The following is an 18,177-nucleotide window of genomic DNA, read 5'->3' on the forward strand; positions in this document are numbered from 1 at the left end:
GCAGTCAGTGAGGAACAGAAAGGCAAGGAGTGTCATGACGACTGCCGTGTTTCTACGAATGAGGACGGTGGGAGGGAAGGCAGAAGCGCCGGCTAAACGTACCAAAGACGAGCTTCTCCCGAGCTTCAAGCACATCAATATTCCAAATGTAGTCTTACTATTAGGCATGATTTTATAACGTCATGCACACTTGCGGAAGCTGGTCGCGTCCGAGAGGACCGGTGTGCGGCAAGACGTACTATGGGCTGGAGCGTGACTACTTGCGTGTTTGATTTTTGTTTACCCAGCGTCGATGAGAAACAATGTGTGTTTCTGCGGGCTAGACAGAGAAAACTCAACGAGTGTCTTGCAACCCAATAACTTGTAGTATCATTGGGTCATCACGTGGCTGCTGTATGATGGAGCGCACCAAAAATTGGTTCAGCAATATAAGTTTCTTGTAGTCATGTATGAGTATACAAAGGAGGTGTACGTAGGTGAGTCAAGGATATGGCAGGTATGAATCCAGATAGATAGCAAAGGGGAAGATCTAGGAAGACAAATGTGTCGGTAGGTAAGCATGAAGGCAGATGAAACACCAGAACGCTCGCACCTTCATGAGTGGAAAATTAGGCACGTACTATAACTCTTTCAGCCCAGGTGTCTCCACCCATGAGCGAAACACGTCTCCTTCCTGGCCCCAGAGGTAATATATGGCCCGTCGTTGCATGACCATGACATGCTGCGGCAAGTATTGGAACAGTCCAATCATCACCAACATCGTCAAAAGCGAGAATATGATCACTGCGGACAGATCAGAAAATTACGACATGAAAAGATGGGACTCACAGCAGAGAAGTTTCTCCCAAGGCTCAAGCATAGACAGTGCCAAGGTCGACTCGAACTTGACTCTTTGCCTCCATAAGTAGTCCTTCACCATGACGAAAAATAGTTAGGGAGCGATTGTAGTTGAAGAGCAGGCAAGCAAGGGTAGAAGATGGTTCCACAAAGAATACGAGTACTTAAGTTATAGTCCGCTGGCCCTTTGAGTTAATCCAATCACGCTGCCCGAGAGGGCGGAAATTGGCGGAAATAGAAGTCATTGATTTCTTGACACGTGATGCGCTACAAGTCCCACCCTGATCAATGGGTTACAACTTACGGGTATCTTGCAGTCTTGTCACCGCTGCGCTGGCGCATCGCACGTTTTGTCATGAGCCAAGTTTTTCCGAGACCGAGAAACCAAAAGAAGGCCAATATTGGTATGTTTTAGTTGCAGTGACCACCCTCATTACCAACTTTGAGTCGGTGCTGTAGGTCTCTTTCGTTGCAAGTGCTGTGATAACGGCGCCCCGGCCCTGTAATGGTAACGTCACTCTTAGCCATTCAAATCATTGATTGCGAAAAAGTTGACCCGCACAACACATTGTCGACTCACGCGCGGGATGTGGACGCCGTTGGCCATCGCAAGCTTTACTGCTTGCTTTGTTCCAACTTGCAAGGCAACCCGCTGTTGCGCCGTGTGTTGACACGGACAATCTTTTGTTCCAGAACTTATAAAGTATGTCAACGAGCTATATTATCTGCTGGTCTCGATGTTTTTATGTGATCATAGCATGAGTGACTGTGAATCATGATGTGTTGGCATCTCAGCTTGATTATTTCTGGCAATGTGCCCGGAAATCATTGGCGCAACTCAAAGGGTGATGATCTGCTGGTACTAGCCCCATGGTACCCCTGACCCTTATGTCCAGCTATCTGCTCGTGAGGTCGCTGCGTTCTAAACCATATGCATCTCTGTTTCACCTTCTGAGCAAATAGTTCAACATTTCCGCTCATGCTAAGTACTAAGTACCAGGCTCCTGTTGATGTCGAAAAATGAAACGTAGTTTTGTACATGGTGTAAGAGATACATAGAGGTACATAGGTGTGATTTGTGGTAGCGCGGAGCTGTCAGATTTATCACTGTTGGTCGGATTTGGATTGTACTGGCAGGTATTTCGGCGAGTTGAGATAATAAAGTTACGCGGGCGGAGAATCCATAAGACAAATGATGGAAGAATAAAGTACGAGACATAATACAGTTAAACAGTAGCTTCAATCTCCCTATGAAAATCAGCGTGAGTTTTGCAAGGGTTGCATCAAATGCTAAGAGACATACTTGACAGGTATACGTGATGGACCCCTTGTGCCTCAATCCAGACAACGTAAAGTACACCCACATCCATCTGCCAATCAAGAACCTCAGGCTATAGCTCCTTCACACTGGCTGCCGCATGATCCATCCAGTGGTTTAGTACACGCTCGTCGCCCCAGAGATAGTATGCAATGCGAGGTAGTAGTGAGATCAACTGACTGGGTATTATCCGAGACAGGCCGGTAAAGAATAGGAAAGTGAGTAGAGACATGACGATTACTGTATGAGGATGACGGTCAAGAGTGGTTGGGGGTCGTCGAACATGGAATACTCACCGAAAACAAGTTTCTCCCAAGGTTCTAGACCACATATAGCAAAGGTGGCCTCAAACATAGTCCATTGCTTCCATGCATACGCGCTGAGTGAGTTGCATCGAAAGCCAGTAGTATCCCTTGCCAGCGGGGGTGGCTTAAAGGGGCGGGTCATATTGTGCAAGAAAGAATATGAGAAGGAGAGAAAGTATGACAATATTAACGATATGGTGAGATACACTCCGGTGTCATCAAAGTATATATACGTGAACGCGTGAACTGTTGAATGTGAATGTAGGGTTATTTTTATCGGTGGGATGATCTCGGCCATCATCGTGGTAACCAACCAAAACATGCATATTAATAATTCCCGTTTCCTGCAATTCACAGACTCATTGCAACAGATATAAAGATAAACCTATCCAATGGGCCATAACCACGACTCGAGGATACACTCATCAGAGACAGGTGTTCACACACGCGTTACCACGGTTGTCATACACAGGTCGTCGTCGTCTGTGTTGTTGTCGACATGCCATACAATCGAGAGGATCACTCGCAGCAGTCGTCGTCGATGGGAGGCATCGTGCCCTAGGTCTGGCTTTTCGAAGCTCATCTCTTTCGAACTCCGAAGCAGTATCATTGGTGCCCCATGCATTGCTGGATCGTTAAACATCAGTTACGTCGAACGCCACAGTGGCTACACATGATGGGTCACGATGACGGACCGCTAGGACAAGTCAAAACCATCCGCACGGATGATCAGATGGATGCTGACGGAGAGCAAAAAATAGCCAGCAAAGTTTCAGTGGGCAAGGACTCAGCGAGCGTCAAGATTGCCAAGTTGACTGCCCGCCTCCTGGCGTTAGTACTAGTGTTTCTCCCTCAGCTTCAGTACTCACCCATTTTATAGGCAGCGCTTTGGGGGGATTCCAGGAGTACCGGTTGGGGCTAAATGGGAGGATCGGTCTGTATCTTCATTCTCTTTTGATTCAGTTGAATTTATTTGTTCGTGTCTTTGTAGCCAAGGGTGTTCTCGTGCTAGCGTACACCGTCCTTTTATGGCTGGCATATATGGCACTAAACACACCGGCGCCTTCTCAATTGTCGTTTCGTGTCACTACAAAGATGACAAGGATTTTGGCGATACGATGTAAGCATCTACCACACTGCTTCATTTTAGAGCGTGACCATTGTATTCTGAGCCTTACGTGTATATAGCTACTATACAGGTACAGGTGTGTATTCACAACCTAGGTTCAACTATTGTATGCCAACGTGGTAGCGTCAGGGGGTCGCAAGCGGTGGTCTGATAGCTGTCCTCCGAAGCGTGTAGGTCATCTTCTTGCTCATATAGCGTGATTATTCATTGAAAATTTCAAGCTCCGGTTAGGTCCGCAGATTTTTGATCAGCAGTGGTCAGATCCAGGAAACGAAGCACTTGTCGTGAGTTTTTCTGTCTTTGAACGTGAGATCCCAAAATGACTGCAGGACAGAAATCGCGTGATACAGGTAACCCCGTGCGCGTCGTCCGAAGCTACAAAGTACTTTCCGATTTTGCGCCTGCCGAAGGCTACCGTTATGATGGTCTGTACACCGTCGAAAGTGTAATGTTATTTCCCATATCTATGGAGGATGCGCCAGCATTGATACTCAAACCTTCAAAGGCATGGAAAGAGAAAAATCCTCAAGGTCTGGATATCTGTCGCTATAGGTTAGAGGTAAGTTACATTCTAAACCATAGGTCTCTGATTAGACTGATGATGTATCAACAGAGGGTTCCAGGTCAACCTCCCCTACCCCGTCGTTCGCCTGGAGGTACCGATCATGAGCCATCTCCCACCTCCGTAGCTACCTCAGATACTGCCGTCTCGCCCTCACATGCGTTGATCAGCCGTAAGCGCAAGACTCAGTCATGTTCACCCCAAGATGATCCAACGATCTATGCCGATGCGGCGTCTAAGAAGTGCAAACTCGCCGATCAAGCGCCGCCCCAACCATTGTCGTCTTCACCATCATCATCATCTGCCGTGCAGCCACAGGTTTTGACGCCGGTCCTGGTGACCATTGAAACCCCGCTGCAGAAGCATAACCAGCGGGTGCAGAGCGAGTTGCAGAAAGAGAAACAACAATGCTTCCCTGGAACGAGCTCTTCCATGAAGACACCTGTGAAGAGGCGACCTAGCATGTGGTCCAGCCAATCCAAGCCCAATAGCCTCATATGGAGACCCATGCGGAGCATCTCTTACGATGAGAATGACGAAAATACCGATCTAACACTTGATGACGAAGACATTGATATACCATTTGATGAGGAAGATGAGGATGATCTACTACTCGAAGACCTCGAAATCACGGCGGCTTCCCTATTTTCATCGCTCTTATCACCATCACCCTTCTGAGCGAGTCATCAAATACCTACTATATACCGGGTGCTCTGCTTTCTTGCTTTCAAGACCTCGAATCCATGTTTCTCATTCACTTCGCCCATCTGGTAGGACCAGTCACGGATGCACAGTACCCTTTTTCTGTTTTCTTGCTTTGAGGATCATTTGGAGTGTCTGTCTGCTGATACTGCTCTACTAGGTCTGTCTACGTTTAGTTAAACTTGTGTCTGTTGCCCCGTACTTGCGCAATTCAGAAATTCACGCAGAACTACGGGACAATCTAAGTATGCAACCTCGTCTCGCAGGAACAGATGCAAATCAATTATCGACGCATCATTATTCGTTGGTGGAGTCGAACCTTGGCCTGGTCAGATGATTATGGGTTTCGAACTCCGACAGAGCAGCAGTCTATGTATAAGAAGTCTCATTGTTGGCCTCGTGTGCTTATCTCCATCATCTTGACCGTCGCTGACGACAGAATACTCAAGGACTCAGAGGCAAAGACATCAAACAGTGTTTAGGACCAGAAGATGAAAGAAGAAACACCCAGAAAAAGGCACAGGAAGGTCAGGGTACCAAGTGAGAGGTCGGTGTTAGCAATATTCAGCCCAGTGTCCCTCCATCGACCACACTGTTTAAACACTTTCTTTGCAGGCACCACTTTGGGGAATATCCCGGAGCACCTTTCGGGACAACATGGACTGATCGGTGCGTACTGTGGATTTTCGTGTAATCACTTCAGTTGCCCCATCTGTCTATCTGTAAACAGCACGGAATGTTTTCATGCTGGTGTGCATCGCCAATTGGAGCCTGGTATACATGGCAAAAAGCGAGCGGGTGCCTTCTCGATTGTCGTCTCGGGTCAATACAAAGATGACAAGGATGAGGGGGACACAATGTAAGCACCTAGCGGCGCTTATTTTCGAGCCGGATCGGTAATCTTACCTGTCCATATAGCTTATATACAGGTTCAGGTATGTAGTCACAATACGGGCTACAAGATTGTATGCCGACGCGGTATCATCAGGAGGTTGCAAGCGCAGTGATGGCGTAAGTTGCCCTTTCGCTCTTATAACTTGACCATCGACTCAAACACCCAAGACGCGCGAGCAGACCTGTGATCAGACATGGTCAGACACTGGAAATAAAGCACTTTATGTGAGTTCTATGTCGGATAGATGTGAGGACGGGAAATGACGGTACAATAGAGATCCTCCATAACAGGCAAACCCGTGCGCGTTATTCGGGGCTACGAGCTCGAATCTGAATTTGCGCCCTGGGAAGGCTTTCGGTATGATGGCTTATACGTCTGTAAAGATGTAACATTGCTTTAATATCTACATATATCCGTGAGCACTGATACTTTGTCTTCAAAGGCATGGCAAGAAAAGAACAGAGACGGTCATTATGTCATCTGTCGTTACCGAATGGAGGCAAGTCTCCTAATGATCAGGCTTTGATTAGACTGACTAGTGTCAAAAGAGAGTTCCAGGCCAACCACCCTTACGCCGTCGTTCAACGGTTGTCGGCCTTTACAAGCCAATACCAGGCTTCGAAGATGTGCAGCCGCTAGCGCCAGGGCCAGCTCCAGTAAATGGACGCCAAAGATTCAGGGATCGGTTGAAGGCCTTGTTGGATAATGATCAACGAATTCATGGCCCCTGTAAAGAGCTCCGTCGTTGAGCTCGCTTGCGAACATGGTATACGTGAGGCCCTCTTGCGCCTATCACGCCTAAGCCCAGGTTCAGCGAGATTCAAAGAAAGGAAAGGAGGCCCCCGAGATGTCCTGATGATGACGAAGTGCATCTATGAGGAAGAAGATGAGGCAGATGTAATACCTGATGACCTTGAGATGGATATTGTACCAACAGACCGCAACCACAACTTTCGATGCACTACCCTCCGACTTGACCAGTAGATAGCCCTCAAAACATGCACCACAGCAGGGCACGATTACATACCGAGTCTCAGACTGGCGTTCGCATGCCAATATTCCGACGACCGTAGAAAAAAAAACATCAATGCAAAGATGAGCAGGCACCTTGCTCACACTGTCCATAGGGACAGCCGCAACAACACTCGAACGAGCTTTGTAAAATCATTAGCCATAATATGCAAGGACGAACCGATTAGCTCTGGAAGTAGTTCGCATATGTGCGCTGGTATACGGGGTATGCATTAAACGACGTTATGACTGCATGATGTCGGATGAGATAACATCATGGGATGTCAGATGACGGGAGAGATCGTCGTAATTAAAGACTGGTAGATTAATGATGGCCGTCAGTGTATTCAGGAGATGTACAACATATAAAGGGCCAGAAGCGAGTCCAGCGTGTGATATCGTTGTGGTAGCGACGACGGGAGGTGTGGAAACAAGATAGAGAAAGCAGCATGCCCTCGGTTTTTCTCATGCTGGTGCGTTCCTCTGCGTGATATGAGGCGGAATTCAAACGTGAAAATGTTATCAAGTAGAATTGAATATTCGAGTAGATAGACAGGAACACGCGCGTTTGGCCTGGCCAGTGGCAATACGGCACGTCAACTAATACTGAGGGATGCTCATGCAGCTCGATATCTGCATCGCTTGGTCTGCCAGAGAGGCGATTCAGAACCCAGTGGAAAGGGCGGGGTCGCGATGGCGTATTGTGGGTATCTGAGTGTATGGGGAGGGATAACAATAAAAGTGGCCACGATCCATACAATCGTGATGTGATGGTGATGGTCAGGACGGTGTCGTACTCAGACAACGGAGAAGATTGAGGCGCTTACAAGACATTAACGACGTACGTGAGCACGATTTGGTGGGCCGTTAAAGAAACATCGGGGTACATGGTGACGGACAGAACGTCGTGTAGCATCAACCTAGAATGCAAACTCGTCTGTCTTCACTGCATCCAAGATTTTGACTTCGAATAGCAGTCGAGGGCTCCAAGTTCTTGTATCCACCGGTGCTCGCAATTGACTTGGTCGTGTCTTGCGAGTAAACGACGGCATATTGCAAATGGTGACTTGTCTCCGCGAGCTCCGAGCAATTGTCTTTTCGGTCTCCGCGTCCTACTGCCTTGCAGTCTCATCTTAAAACACGCCCGCCACTAGCCGTAAACATCAACTCCAGTCTCCAGCGGATCGACCTGACTGGCCGTGTATGCCTTATCCATTTCGCAATGATCTTGCCTGTGTTGATTCCCACGACCTCACCGCACCAACCACACTTCCGCTAACTCTTTTCTTACCGCCTGAAGACAATACCATGGTCTCACTCTCACCGTCCTGTCAATTCCGTCCTATCTGTTCTCCACTCTTCAATTCACATACCCGCAGCAAGCCGTCCGTTGGACCTAGTCATCATCCGCTCTCCGCCTAGCAGATGTATGGCGCCAAAAACCAGATTGATGTGTCCTTCAAATTTCTGCTGGGCGTTATCGCTGATGTCTCCTGCTTCACAGCAACGGGTAAAGTCATAATCAACTATCAGGTGCAGCTTCGTTCTAGCTTTCATCCAACAAAGGCCAAAACCAAAACCATCACTCACTACGATGTGTTTCTCAACAGGTCTCGAAGCGTTGACACCAAGGCACAATGGGCGTTTAGGTCAAGTCAGTGTCGAGTTTACTGGAAGCTCGAGCTGGTACATTGTACATGTGACATCCTCGTGATTACTTCACAGCTTTTAGTGTAGGCTACGTGGCAGATGTCCGTCATCTCCGAGTGGCTCATGCTCAATACCCATCTGGTGCGTAAGATATATATTTGACCGCCACTAAACTCACTAGACGGGTAACTTTCCCAATCGCTGATACCGGTCACCATGATATTCTATCTTCATCCACAAACTTTGGAATAACATCACTACACGTGAACTTTGTGATATAGCCTTGGTGGTGGATCACTGTCGTAGTTTCCAAATAATCCGGCTTGCTGGTGGCTAAGCGCTGATGTCTTGCGGATAGGCTTGCCATTCGTTGAGACAATGACGCCTTCAGTCAGGGAATGCAGCTGCTGAAGGTAGTATTTTTGGATTACAGCTCGTCCATGCTCGCGCCCTACCGTGTAGATGTCGCCGATATTCGGAATGAATATATGATTATGATGATCATTCTATCATGTAAACCCTATGAAGACAGAAGGTGTGTTGAGACTGGACAGGGTATTATTCACTGCATTTCCCACTGTTCCCAGCTCGAGTCAGGATGCAGCATTCCGAATAACCATGGACTTGAAGACTGAAGTTACGGCTTTCGAACTCCGACACAGTAGTCTATAAGTACTGCTTATCTCCATTGTCTTCACAATCACCAATAGCCCAATAAACAACGTTCGCACTCAGAAGGACTTGGATGCGAAGACATCAGTGCCTGGGACGAAAAGATTGGTGATCCAAGAGAAATGTCTAGCCAAATACTGGCGTAAGTCTCTCAGTGTTCCTCCCTCAATTATATATATTCACGCAGTGTCTTTGCAGGCATCACTTTGGGGAAATTCCAGGAGCACCTGTCGGGACGACATGGGCGACTCGGTGCTTGGTCTTGATTCTCGTTTGATACATCATTTACCTGATCTGCCGATCTGTTCACAGCAAAGAATGTTATAATGCCGGCGTGCATCTTCAATCAGAGCCTGGTATACACGGCACTAAGGAAATGGGCGCATTCTCGATTGTCGTCTCGGGTCAATACAAAGATGACAAGGATGAGGGGGACACGATGTAAGCACCTAGCGGTACTTATTTCGAGCCACATTAGTAATATTACCTGTTCATATAGCATTTATACAGGTTCAGGTGTGTACTCACAATCGGGGCTACAAGATTGTATGCCAACTTAGAATCATCAGGGGGTCACGAGCCCAGTGATCGTGTAAATTCTCATTGTACTTCGTAGCTTGACGCTGATTGTAATTCCCAAGACGCGCGAGCAGGTCCGTGACCAGGAATGGACGGATTTTGGAAACGAAGCACTTCGTGTGAGTTCTATGTCGGATAGATGCGAGGACGGGAAATGACGGTACAATAGAAATCTTCCGAAACAGGCAACCCCGTGCGCGTCGTTCGGGGCTACGAGCTCGAATCTGAATTTGCGCCCTGGGAAGGCTTTCGTTATGATGGCTTGTACACTTGTACACGTGTAATATTTTTCTTAATATCTACATACATTCGTTGAGCACTGATACTTAGTCTTCAAAGGCGTGGCAAGAAAAGAACAGAGACGGTCATTATGTCATCTGTCGTTACCGAATGGAGGCAAGTTTCCTAATGCTCGGGCTTTGATTAGACTGACCAGCATCGAAAGAGAGTTCCAGGTCAATTACCCTTACGCCGTCGTTCGACGAATTTCCCTCGTTACAGGCTATTACCAGGCGAAGTCGTGCAGCCGCCAGCGCCAATGCCGCCCCCAGTAACTCCCCGTCAAAGAATCATGCAGCAGATTGGGGCCTTGGTAGATAGTGATCAACGAACTCACGGCCCCTCCAAAGAGCTCCACCGTTGAGCTCGCTTGTGAACGTGGTATGCGGGAGTGCTTATCACGCTCAAGCCCAGGCTCACTAAAATTCAAGGAAAGGGAACGAGGAACTTGTACGATAACCCTCGAGTGAAAGTGTGATATCACAGTGCAGATATGTTCCCTGAGGAAGAAGATGAGGCAGATGTAATACCTGATGCGAGATTAATATTGTACAAACAAACCCTCATGATATGGCCAATAAGCACGCGACTTTTCATAAAATGGGCGGTGGAATTCAGGTTCCTTCCAACCTCTGTTTCGAGTGTAGTCTAAGGGATGACTGATAGGCCGTGAGGGGAATAAAGTTGTACTGGCATATGACTCAGTGGACGACCAAATTTTGTTAGGTCAGCCTTGCATCGATTCAGATGAACATTTTATTTAGTATAGATTGCCAAATAAAATATTCATATCCATAGTATCCTCGTATTGATGGAATATTGTCGAGACTGGATAGGGGTTTTGTTCACTATGTTCCCCAGCCCGAGTATCTTGAACACTGATGAGTAGTTGGTTTATTATGAGTGTCACCCTTCACACTATGGAATCACTGACTATGCCGCCGGTTGCCCAGCACACAATTACAGAGGTTTGTATAAGTATACGGAATGGAAATGTCATTCCTCCGAGTCAGGGAAGCACATAAACACTTTAGAATTAGCTTTCGCAGATCGCAACACAGAATGATGAGTGCTGTGTTCGACACTTAAAAAAGACTTGGGGATCAATGGAAATTGGTTCTTGCGATCAGATGATTGTGCGGTAGTGATACATCGATAATGACTGTCTAATTTGCACCGTAACGAAAACAGGTTGTCCAAGACGGAGATGACCTCGAGCTTCTGACTTTAGGCTGTAGCTGCGCTAGTAGTTTGAAAAGAGTCGAAACTCCAAGATGATACTCAAGACATACCACGTTAGAGAGCCTCCTTGGGGGGCCCGTTCTTGGCAGGCTGAACCTCACGGGATTCCTCCTTGGGGGGACCGTTCTTGGCGGGCTGAACCTCACGGGATTCCTCCTTGGGGGGACCGTTCTTGGCGGGCTGAACCTCACGGGATTCCTCCTTGGGGGGCCCGTTCTTGGCAGGCTCAACCTCACGGGATTCCTTCTTGGGAGGACCATTCTTGGCGGGCTGAACCTCACGGGATTCCTCCTTGGGGGGCCCGTTCTTGGCGGGCTCAACCTCACGGGATTCCTTCTTGGGAGGACCGTTCTTGGCGGGCTGAACCTCACGGGATTCCTCCTTGGGGGGACCGTTCTTGGCGGGCTCAACCTCACGAGATTCCTTCTTGGGAGGACCATTCTTGGCGGGCTGAACCTCACGGGATTCCTCCTTGGGGGGACCGTTCTTGGCGGGCTGAACCTCACGAGATTCCTTCTTGGGAGGACCGTTCTTGGCGGGCTCAACCTCACGGGATTCCTCCTTGGGGGGACTGTTCTTGGCGGGCTCAACCTCACGGGATTCCTTCTTGGGGGGACCGTACTTGGCGGGCTCAGCATCACGGGATTCCTTCTTGGGGGGACCATTCTTGGCGGCTCAACCTCACGGGATTCCTTCTTGGGGGACCGTACTTGGCGGGCTCAGCATCACGGGATTCCTTCTTGGGGGGACCATTCTTGGCGGGCTCAACCTCACGGGATTCCTTCTTGGGGGGACCGTACTTGGCGGGCTCAGCATCACGGGATTCCTTCTTGGGGGGACCGTTCTTGGCGGGCTCAACCTCACGGGATTCCTCCTTGGAGGGACCGTACTTGGCGGGCTCAGCATCACGGGATTCCTCCGCAACAATGTCTGTGCCACAATGCACATCTCGTTAGACAATATGGAAACAATGGAAACACGCCGAGACATACCTGCGAATGCCTTTTGCGCGCGTTTCTCGACATCAGAGGGGTCCTCAGCAACAAGATCTGAATGGTTTTGACATTAGACATGGTGCAGATAGAATGAGCACGCTATAACATACACGCGAACTTCTTTTGCGCGCGTTCCTCGACATCAGAGGGGTCCTTAGCAACAAGATCTGAATGGTTTTGACATTAGACATGGTGCAGATAGGATGAGCACGCTAGAGCATACCTGTGAATGCGTTTTGCGCGCGTTTCTCGACATCTATGTCACCAACCAGGTAAGTAGTGCACCACAAGATGAGGCTAGCATTGAAGCCTCACCTTTGACGACCGGAGATGCCGCCGTCATCTGCAGCAAAGCCATGGCAACACAAACGAAAGATAAAGTGAGCTTCATTGTGGTTAGATGTAAGCGGTAGCGATTGTTGGAGGGTGTTGAGTGTACGATTGATGCAAGGAGTGAAGCTTTTATATCTTTGGGTAGCTCGATTATCTCCCAGACTCGCTCGCAGAAAAACATTCATCCTATAATCGGTTTGGAGTGTATATCATGTGCTTAGGAAAAGCCTGAGCTTTCTTCCGTTCACAACCTGCTTGTTCAATACACCACGATAAGGCGAAAAAGTCTGCCTCTAGGGAAGTCCGTATTGTTTCTTGATTGCTTAGGCGAAACGTTCTTCCGTTAGTTGGCACAGAAGAAGGACCTCGGTGTGGCCAGTGAGAGTGAAGTGACTGGGAGGCCCTGTTCAACAATTTTGTCAGGTCCCTGGATTGATCAGAAAGAACCACGAACACGTCATGGTGAGCAACAGCGCAAGTAAATCTCCGTGACCTGAAGCGACTTACCAATGTCGTGTTTATTGTTCCAGGAGTTGATGTTGTACCAGTAGCATCTCAGCTCATCCAAATCCAGCTCTTGCTCAGTGCGGTTACATCGACAATGTCGTTCCCACTCCCGAAGACGGTCTTGCAGTCAACAAGCCTTATACTTCACGCTGTGTGAGTAAGGCTGTATCGAGTACAGGTTTAAAGTCCCAGACTGATCTCTTGCGTAAAATTCGACCTGATGGAGATAGGTAGCGCCGAGTTTTGTTAAGGCTTAACATTATATACGTGGTCGCGAACTTAAAGTTATGTGCTAGTATGTTGACGCGTTGTTTGTGCCGGGGACGAGATGCCTGCAGTGCCAACTCCTCGGACTCAGGCAGGTACCAAACGATATCGTCACCAAATTCAACATCTTGTACTAAAAGTACTTGTAACTCACTTGACCATTTTTACTGCGTCGAAGGAACTCTCTGAAAAGTAGACGCAACCACTTTGGAGGGCTGGTATGTTGAAACTGACACTCTGATTCAGAATCTAACATTGCTCCTTGGCAGGGGAGGGACTGACGGTAGAACTATGAAATACTCCTGCAATTGGGTTCTTCATCTACCAGGGACATCCAGTCAGGCCGGCGGCCAGTTGGCAGAATCCTCGACTTCTGCCACCCGTGGAGTAGGTGCGACTCGCGGCTGTCATGACCTCGGACATACTTAATGCCATTTAACATCAGCATCCATTTGTCTCATTATGCGAGCATCGGACGCACAGGTAGATGGAAGCTGATGTTCAGGACTCGAGGCAACAGATCAGTCAGTATTGTCGAAAGTCCGGCAGTTTGTTCAACCGAGTACAACTCACACTGCAGATGGGTTCCCCTGATGTGCACCATAAAGTAATCTGGCGTGTTGTGACACGTTATTTTCCGTGCCTGCCGGCAACAGCTCAAGCTATAGTAGTATTTTCTGGTAAGTTGAGCATGTAATGCTGATAGTTGCCTTGTATATTCAGCGACCTGAAAATTTCTCTCAGAGCACGTCTAACGGCAGACTCAATGCTTCACAACCTCAAATTTCGACTCTCGGGCATATTGCACGTATTTGGGCCTAGTGCTTTCGCCATTAGCATCATTTTGAACATCTTCACCATACTGCGCTTGCAACATCAGTCTGTCGATGATAAACAGTACTGTATGTCGAGGTCGTCCTTACTGACAGCCATCTCATCAGCATATTTGATGCAGCTTATATCGGTAATGATCATCCGATCGAATTACCCCTCGACTTGGAGATCGTCGCATTGACGTTTGAAGACTCGAAGTATTACAGTACTTCGGGGCTCACGGCCTGGTCGGAGTGGAATCTGCTCGATCACTTTCAACAAGGCCACGGATTCGTGCGTCTGGGAGCAAATGGTAAGTAAGCATTTATTCTATTCTCGTCAGTGCATGAGTCAGACACTTGATTCTATCAGGGCGACTGTTTGGTGTCTCGATGTTTCACCAGCTTCATTGTCTACAAAAGATTCGATTAGCCCTTATTAATGGGCCCAATGATCATAGTGGCCACTGCCTCAACTTCTTGCGACAGGCCATTCTTTGCAATTCTGATACTACCCTCGATCCAGTCTACACCAATGGATCGGTGTCAGGCTCAGACGGCTTGGGTGTCACGCACATATGCCGAGATTGGTCGCAGGTTTATGCGTACATTGAGGAGAATCAGAGGAGCCCTGTGTGGGCAGAGCACAAGACAGAGATGTAATCATAATGCGAAGTCAAGTGGGAGGATCTGATTTCGCACTAACGCTGGATGAGATCAGCTCGTAAAATACTTACTTATAAATCTCAGTTGGTGCTCGAAGCGGTAGCCGAGTCCAAGGCTATTCAATGTCGAGGGTTTATCTGAGTGACAAGGCAGCATTTCTCTCATGTGCACCGTGATTGTATGATAAAGGTTCTGGTCATTGTCTCGGTGCTTGAATCGGATGTCAAGCGCAGTCGCAGGGTTATTCAATGGAAGGTTAGGCTAGCATGAGTATCGAGTAGAAATTGATCGATCGCGGGTACCCAAGAGTCGTTCAAGGTGATATGCGATAGGGATGCATGAAGGCTGTCAAAGCATGGGCGGTGTCAGGGAAGACGTAAATGCAACATAACATGTCATATTCATTCTTGATCCATAATTAAGTACGATGCAAAACTCCAAGATCCAGAGCTCCGTCATCCAACTTCCATCCAAATAGCATGTAGAACATATACCGAGCGACATGGTGAGATACGATAACTACGTCCAGCGTGCAATAAGGTTTATCCGATAAACATATAGACGATACACCAAGCAACAATGAAGAGAGGACAACACCGAGAAAAAGAAACATTCGATGCGGAAGGAGTGTGAATGTTGGTTGTACAATGATTTGGCCCAATATATGAAAGAATAAAACAAGTATCGTAGTCGTGAAGATAGACAAGTTTCGTGAAGAATCGGAGAAAATACTAGATCACGGCAACAGGAAGTTAGCAAGAGTGACAGATTGGCAGGCCAAGGGGGACGTACAGTCGTACGCTAGACTATGTCGTGTTGCGGGCAGGAACAATATACCCGTAGACCAATTTCTTCGGGTCTTGGAGAGTGAACTTGCGACGTCCCTTCTTAGCACGGTCCTTGCTTTCAAGGAGCGGTCCGCATGTCGCTTGATGCCGATCCAAAGAATCGGATCTCGACCACCGCTTTCCGCAATAAGGGCATTCACAAGACGTAGTATAGTGGACGCTCTCAACGTGACGGCCCAAACTGAGCATCGCTTCTGATCTTGAGCAATCCTCGAATTTGCAGGCAGTCGTGTCTGTGGATTTTACACCGTGCCAGTGCAACAGGTGATGTGCGACGCGGGCCTTGTTCATTTCTACAAACAGCCCGCAGGGCTGGTCCGTCCAACCGCACGCTCGTACGCAAGTCATCCCTGCGGGTAGTTCGTTCGTAATCTTGACGGTACGCTTGGAGTAGGAATCGTCGAGTTCCATCGCTCCAAATCTCCTAGTTCGAAGAAGATTACCGTGGGCATCATGAGTCCTGCGGCTGCTGATATCTACCGGCTTCGGGTCGTGAACGGGCATACCCATGACTACGGCAGTAGCGTCCGCTAGTCTGTAAAAACCAAACTTCCCCTCTCGGATTTCTTCTTCGTCGTCGTCGTCCAAGCATCTGCGCTTGCGGGTGGTTAGCGCGGGAGATGAACTGGAACCATCTTCCTCGGATTTAACGGTATGGCGAGTTTTACGCTTGAGACGTTTGGCGCACATCTGCCCATTGGGAGCGGAGGAAGATGGCTCCAAGCTGTTGTCATCACTCAGATACATTGTCGCGTCAGAGTCAGATGCGGACGGCAAAAAGGTTTCGGTATCCGACATCGTGTCCATGATGGCACTAGCGTATGCGTTGCCGGTATAATCCGTTGTCGAGGGGATAGACACTTCAGCCTGTAAATGCGCATTTTGCTCTTGAGAGAACGGAGGTCGGGGGCCATATGCGCGGGGATCCCCCGCTGCCCAAAGCTCTAGGTCGACGACAGTGGGAAAGTAATTTTGAGCAAAATTAGGTCCATTCGCATACGAACCACCATCATAGCCATACTGGGACCATGCGGGGACTTCCAGTGACGCTTGAGGGACGGAAGAGGGCTGCGGAAAATAGTGTTGGCTCGGATCGAATGGGGGAAATTGGGGGAGACCAGCCACCGGAGCGGTGAACTGGTTCAACGTTGGAAACGACATTTGAGTATTTGGAACATCCGGTAAAGATGCTGAAGACCTGGAAAAATGAATGAGCAATGGTGGACACTCAGTTGGGGTGGCACGTACCAGTGATACGCCTTTAGGTATTCATCTTCCTCGCAGGCCCGAGCCCATCTGCCACGGGCCGTCAGTTGAGTCGATGTTTGGATTGAGGTAGAACTACATACTCAGCCCGGATGGCGGACACATCTTCATAAGATAACTCTTGGGCGTCTTCCGAGACCGTGTCAGCGATGGCTTCGTTGTGGATTCCAGGTTGAGAACACGAAAGGATAGTCCCGCTAAAAAAAAATTATGAGATGGAGCGTGCCATCTGACTCGAGATTGAATACTAACCTATCCAACGACATCTGAAGACTGTCGTATGAGGCACTAAATGCATAAGGCATCGTCAGTATATACCGAGTCGACATGTGAGTAGACTTACCTAGACATATCAATGATTTGAACAAGTAATATTAAATGGTTAAGATGAAGTGGCAAGGGAAAGAGGACGAAGAGATGGAAAAGTGAAGGAGAGAACGCTAGGTTTTTAACCTTACAACATGCGGAGAAGCACTATACAAAGCACGCCTGTGGACGAGCATTATGCCCCGACAACATGTCGCAAAAAGGCAAGCGTGTGTGGTCGCTTACATATTTGTGGCGTCTATTCAACTGCTTTGAAGCACCATGCGTGCATCAATCCACAAATGCACAAACCTTTCACTACACGTCGCTCATCCGTTGTTAGACCTAGACGCGCGTGGGGCGATGAAGTAAGTATTGGCACTTCCTCACTAAAGGATATGACATTACTAGTGCGTGCAACAGTACAACTCCGTCAAAATCCGAAGTATCGCAACAATGAGATTTTCGTGAAGGATGGTCACGGCACACTCAACTACAACCGCGAGCTTTGATAATGGTACCAGCTTGAGACAGCAACAAGCGACCTCCAGCACAAGCGGGCAGCTGATATATTACAGCTGAATATTGTGCGGTAGAGGAACATAAGATGTGAAGGCGCTTAGTACCCCAGGCCTGAAACTTCTGACATATCATGTAGTGTGAATTGCATGTTTAATTGCAAACGTGCAAAGACACTTGCCTTCGCTGTTCATTGCGTTGTGACCCAGCCTAGTCCTTGCCGCTGAGGTGAGAATTGGAGGGCTTGATATCATCTAACCACTCAATGGACACCGAAATACTTTTTCAGATCGAAACCATGGTTTGACATTAGCGTTTATGTGAAGATGTTAGGAGCTAGGCGGCAATGTAACAGAGAGAACGCAGCCCGTAATACCTTCATTATCATGAAATGAGGGTAGCATTCTCTGGACTAGTTTGAGATGTCAACAGCTTCATTTTGGATGATCGGATCACTTCAAGTTGAAGATACGTCAC

At 48.2% G+C, this 18,177-nt stretch overlaps 8 protein-coding genes across 8 annotated transcripts; 4 read left to right on the forward strand and 4 right to left on the reverse strand.

The window, feature by feature from the left end:
- Positions 1-351: 351 nt before the first annotated feature.
- On the reverse strand, positions 352-1,773 carry F5891DRAFT_1039533 (uncharacterized protein). Its single transcript, XM_041361950.1, has 3 exons — positions 1,701-1,773; positions 829-910; positions 352-783 (listed from the first exon to the last, which is right to left on the reverse strand). The coding sequence occupies exons 1-3, from the start codon at positions 1,707-1,709 to the stop codon at positions 620-622; spliced, it is 255 nt and encodes an 84-aa protein (XP_041225001.1). The 5' UTR covers positions 1,710-1,773; the 3' UTR covers positions 352-619.
- Positions 1,774-2,228: 455 nt separating this feature from the next.
- Positions 2,229-2,602, reverse strand: F5891DRAFT_981187 (uncharacterized protein; the record flags this gene model as incomplete). The annotated part of the gene is made up of 2 exons (XM_041377084.1): positions 2,229-2,395; positions 2,452-2,602. 2 exons carry the CDS (start codon positions 2,600-2,602, stop codon positions 2,229-2,231), a joined length of 318 nt encoding a protein of 105 aa, XP_041225002.1.
- A 329-nt stretch (positions 2,603-2,931) lies between these two features.
- On the forward strand, positions 2,932-5,087 carry F5891DRAFT_411953 (PUA-like domain-containing protein). Its single transcript, XM_041371734.1, has 9 exons — positions 2,932-3,291; positions 3,341-3,394; positions 3,452-3,580; positions 3,649-3,665; positions 3,719-3,759; positions 3,811-3,873; positions 3,924-4,034; positions 4,095-4,148; positions 4,203-5,087. The coding sequence occupies exons 1-9, from the start codon at positions 3,080-3,082 to the stop codon at positions 4,827-4,829; spliced, it is 1,308 nt and encodes a 435-aa protein (XP_041225003.1). The 5' UTR covers positions 2,932-3,079; the 3' UTR covers positions 4,830-5,087.
- On the forward strand, positions 5,088-6,528 carry F5891DRAFT_411984 (PUA-like domain-containing protein). The gene is made up of 9 exons (XM_041371735.1): positions 5,088-5,400; positions 5,469-5,522; positions 5,584-5,712; positions 5,772-5,788; positions 5,842-5,864; positions 5,916-5,972; positions 6,023-6,133; positions 6,191-6,247; positions 6,297-6,528. Exons 1-9 carry the CDS (start codon positions 5,345-5,347, stop codon positions 6,495-6,497), a joined length of 705 nt encoding a protein of 234 aa, XP_041225004.1. The 5' UTR covers positions 5,088-5,344; the 3' UTR covers positions 6,498-6,528.
- A 2,488-nt stretch (positions 6,529-9,016) lies between these two features.
- On the forward strand, positions 9,017-10,417 carry F5891DRAFT_412060 (PUA-like domain-containing protein). The gene is made up of 10 exons (XM_041371736.1): positions 9,017-9,223; positions 9,280-9,333; positions 9,394-9,522; positions 9,581-9,597; positions 9,651-9,673; positions 9,723-9,779; positions 9,830-9,940; positions 10,000-10,056; positions 10,106-10,320; positions 10,371-10,417. The coding sequence occupies exons 1-9, from the start codon at positions 9,204-9,206 to the stop codon at positions 10,301-10,303; spliced, it is 666 nt and encodes a 221-aa protein (XP_041225005.1). The 5' UTR covers positions 9,017-9,203; the 3' UTR covers positions 10,304-10,320; positions 10,371-10,417.
- Positions 10,418-11,235: 818 nt separating this feature from the next.
- Positions 11,236-12,567, reverse strand: F5891DRAFT_981191 (uncharacterized protein; the record flags this gene model as incomplete). The annotated part of the gene is made up of 6 exons (XM_041377085.1): positions 11,236-11,829; positions 11,867-12,111; positions 12,174-12,230; positions 12,287-12,343; positions 12,400-12,432; positions 12,492-12,567. 6 exons carry the CDS (start codon positions 12,565-12,567, stop codon positions 11,236-11,238), a joined length of 1,062 nt encoding a protein of 353 aa, XP_041225006.1.
- A 1,157-nt stretch (positions 12,568-13,724) lies between these two features.
- F5891DRAFT_412169 (uncharacterized protein) lies at positions 13,725-14,884 on the forward strand. Its single transcript, XM_041371737.1, has 5 exons — positions 13,725-13,807; positions 13,864-13,963; positions 14,028-14,185; positions 14,239-14,409; positions 14,469-14,884. Exons 3-5 carry the CDS (start codon positions 14,050-14,052, stop codon positions 14,756-14,758), a joined length of 597 nt encoding a protein of 198 aa, XP_041225007.1. The 5' UTR covers positions 13,725-13,807; positions 13,864-13,963; positions 14,028-14,049; the 3' UTR covers positions 14,759-14,884.
- Positions 14,885-15,187: 303 nt separating this feature from the next.
- F5891DRAFT_1039578 (uncharacterized protein) lies at positions 15,188-16,592 on the reverse strand. Its single transcript, XM_041361951.1, is given in 3 exon segments — positions 15,188-15,492; positions 15,541-15,542; positions 15,556-16,592. The coding sequence occupies 1 exon segment, from the start codon at positions 16,405-16,407 to the stop codon at positions 15,568-15,570; it is 840 nt and encodes a 279-aa protein (XP_041225008.1). The 5' UTR covers positions 16,408-16,592; the 3' UTR covers positions 15,188-15,492; positions 15,541-15,542; positions 15,556-15,567.
- Between the last annotated feature and the right edge of the window lie 1,585 nt (positions 16,593-18,177).

The sequence above is a fragment of the Suillus fuscotomentosus genome (assembly GCF_016647785.1).
Source record: "Suillus fuscotomentosus strain FC203 chromosome Unknown F5891scaffold_33, whole genome shotgun sequence".
In the NCBI taxonomy this organism is placed as follows: domain Eukaryota; kingdom Fungi; phylum Basidiomycota; class Agaricomycetes; order Boletales; family Suillaceae; genus Suillus; species Suillus fuscotomentosus.

Excerpts from the sequence above, each read along its gene's own strand:
- F5891DRAFT_1039533 (XM_041361950.1), bottom strand. Across the intron at positions 784-828 it reads TTGGGAGAAACTTCTCTGCT|TGATCATATTCTCGCTTTTG; the intron begins GTGAGTCCCATC and ends ATCTGTCCGCAG.
- F5891DRAFT_411953 (XM_041371734.1), top strand. The coding sequence starts at position 3,080 with ATGCATTGCTGGATCGTTAAACATCAGTTACGTCGAACGCCACAGTGG. Across the intron at positions 3,292-3,340 it reads TTGACTGCCCGCCTCCTGGC|GCAGCGCTTTGGGGGGATTC; the intron begins GTTAGTACTAGT and ends CCCATTTTATAG. Across the intron at positions 3,395-3,451 it reads GGGGCTAAATGGGAGGATCG|CCAAGGGTGTTCTCGTGCTA; the intron begins GTCTGTATCTTC and ends GTGTCTTTGTAG.
- F5891DRAFT_411984 (XM_041371735.1), top strand. The coding sequence starts at position 5,345 with ATGAAAGAAGAAACACCCAGAAAAAGGCACAGGAAGGTCAGGGTACCA. Across the intron at positions 5,523-5,583 it reads GGGACAACATGGACTGATCG|CACGGAATGTTTTCATGCTG; the intron begins GTGCGTACTGTG and ends ATCTGTAAACAG. Across the intron at positions 5,865-5,915 it reads GTTGCAAGCGCAGTGATGGC|ACGCGCGAGCAGACCTGTGA; the intron begins GTAAGTTGCCCT and ends CAAACACCCAAG.
- F5891DRAFT_412060 (XM_041371736.1), top strand. The coding sequence starts at position 9,204 with ATGTCTAGCCAAATACTGGC. Across the intron at positions 9,780-9,829 it reads TTGGAAACGAAGCACTTCGT|AAATCTTCCGAAACAGGCAA; the intron begins GTGAGTTCTATG and ends ACGGTACAATAG. Across the intron at positions 10,057-10,105 it reads TCTGTCGTTACCGAATGGAG|AGAGTTCCAGGTCAATTACC; the intron begins GCAAGTTTCCTA and ends CAGCATCGAAAG.
- F5891DRAFT_412169 (XM_041371737.1), top strand. The coding sequence starts at position 14,050 with ATGCTTCACAACCTCAAATTTCGACTCTCGGGCATATTGCACGTATTT. Across the intron at positions 14,186-14,238 it reads TGTCGATGATAAACAGTACT|CTTATATCGGTAATGATCAT; the intron begins GTATGTCGAGGT and ends TATTTGATGCAG. Across the intron at positions 14,410-14,468 it reads CGTGCGTCTGGGAGCAAATG|GGCGACTGTTTGGTGTCTCG; the intron begins GTAAGTAAGCAT and ends TGATTCTATCAG.
- F5891DRAFT_1039578 (XM_041361951.1), bottom strand. The coding sequence starts at position 16,407 with ATGTCGGATACCGAAACCTTTTTGCCGTCCGCATCTGACTCTGACGCG.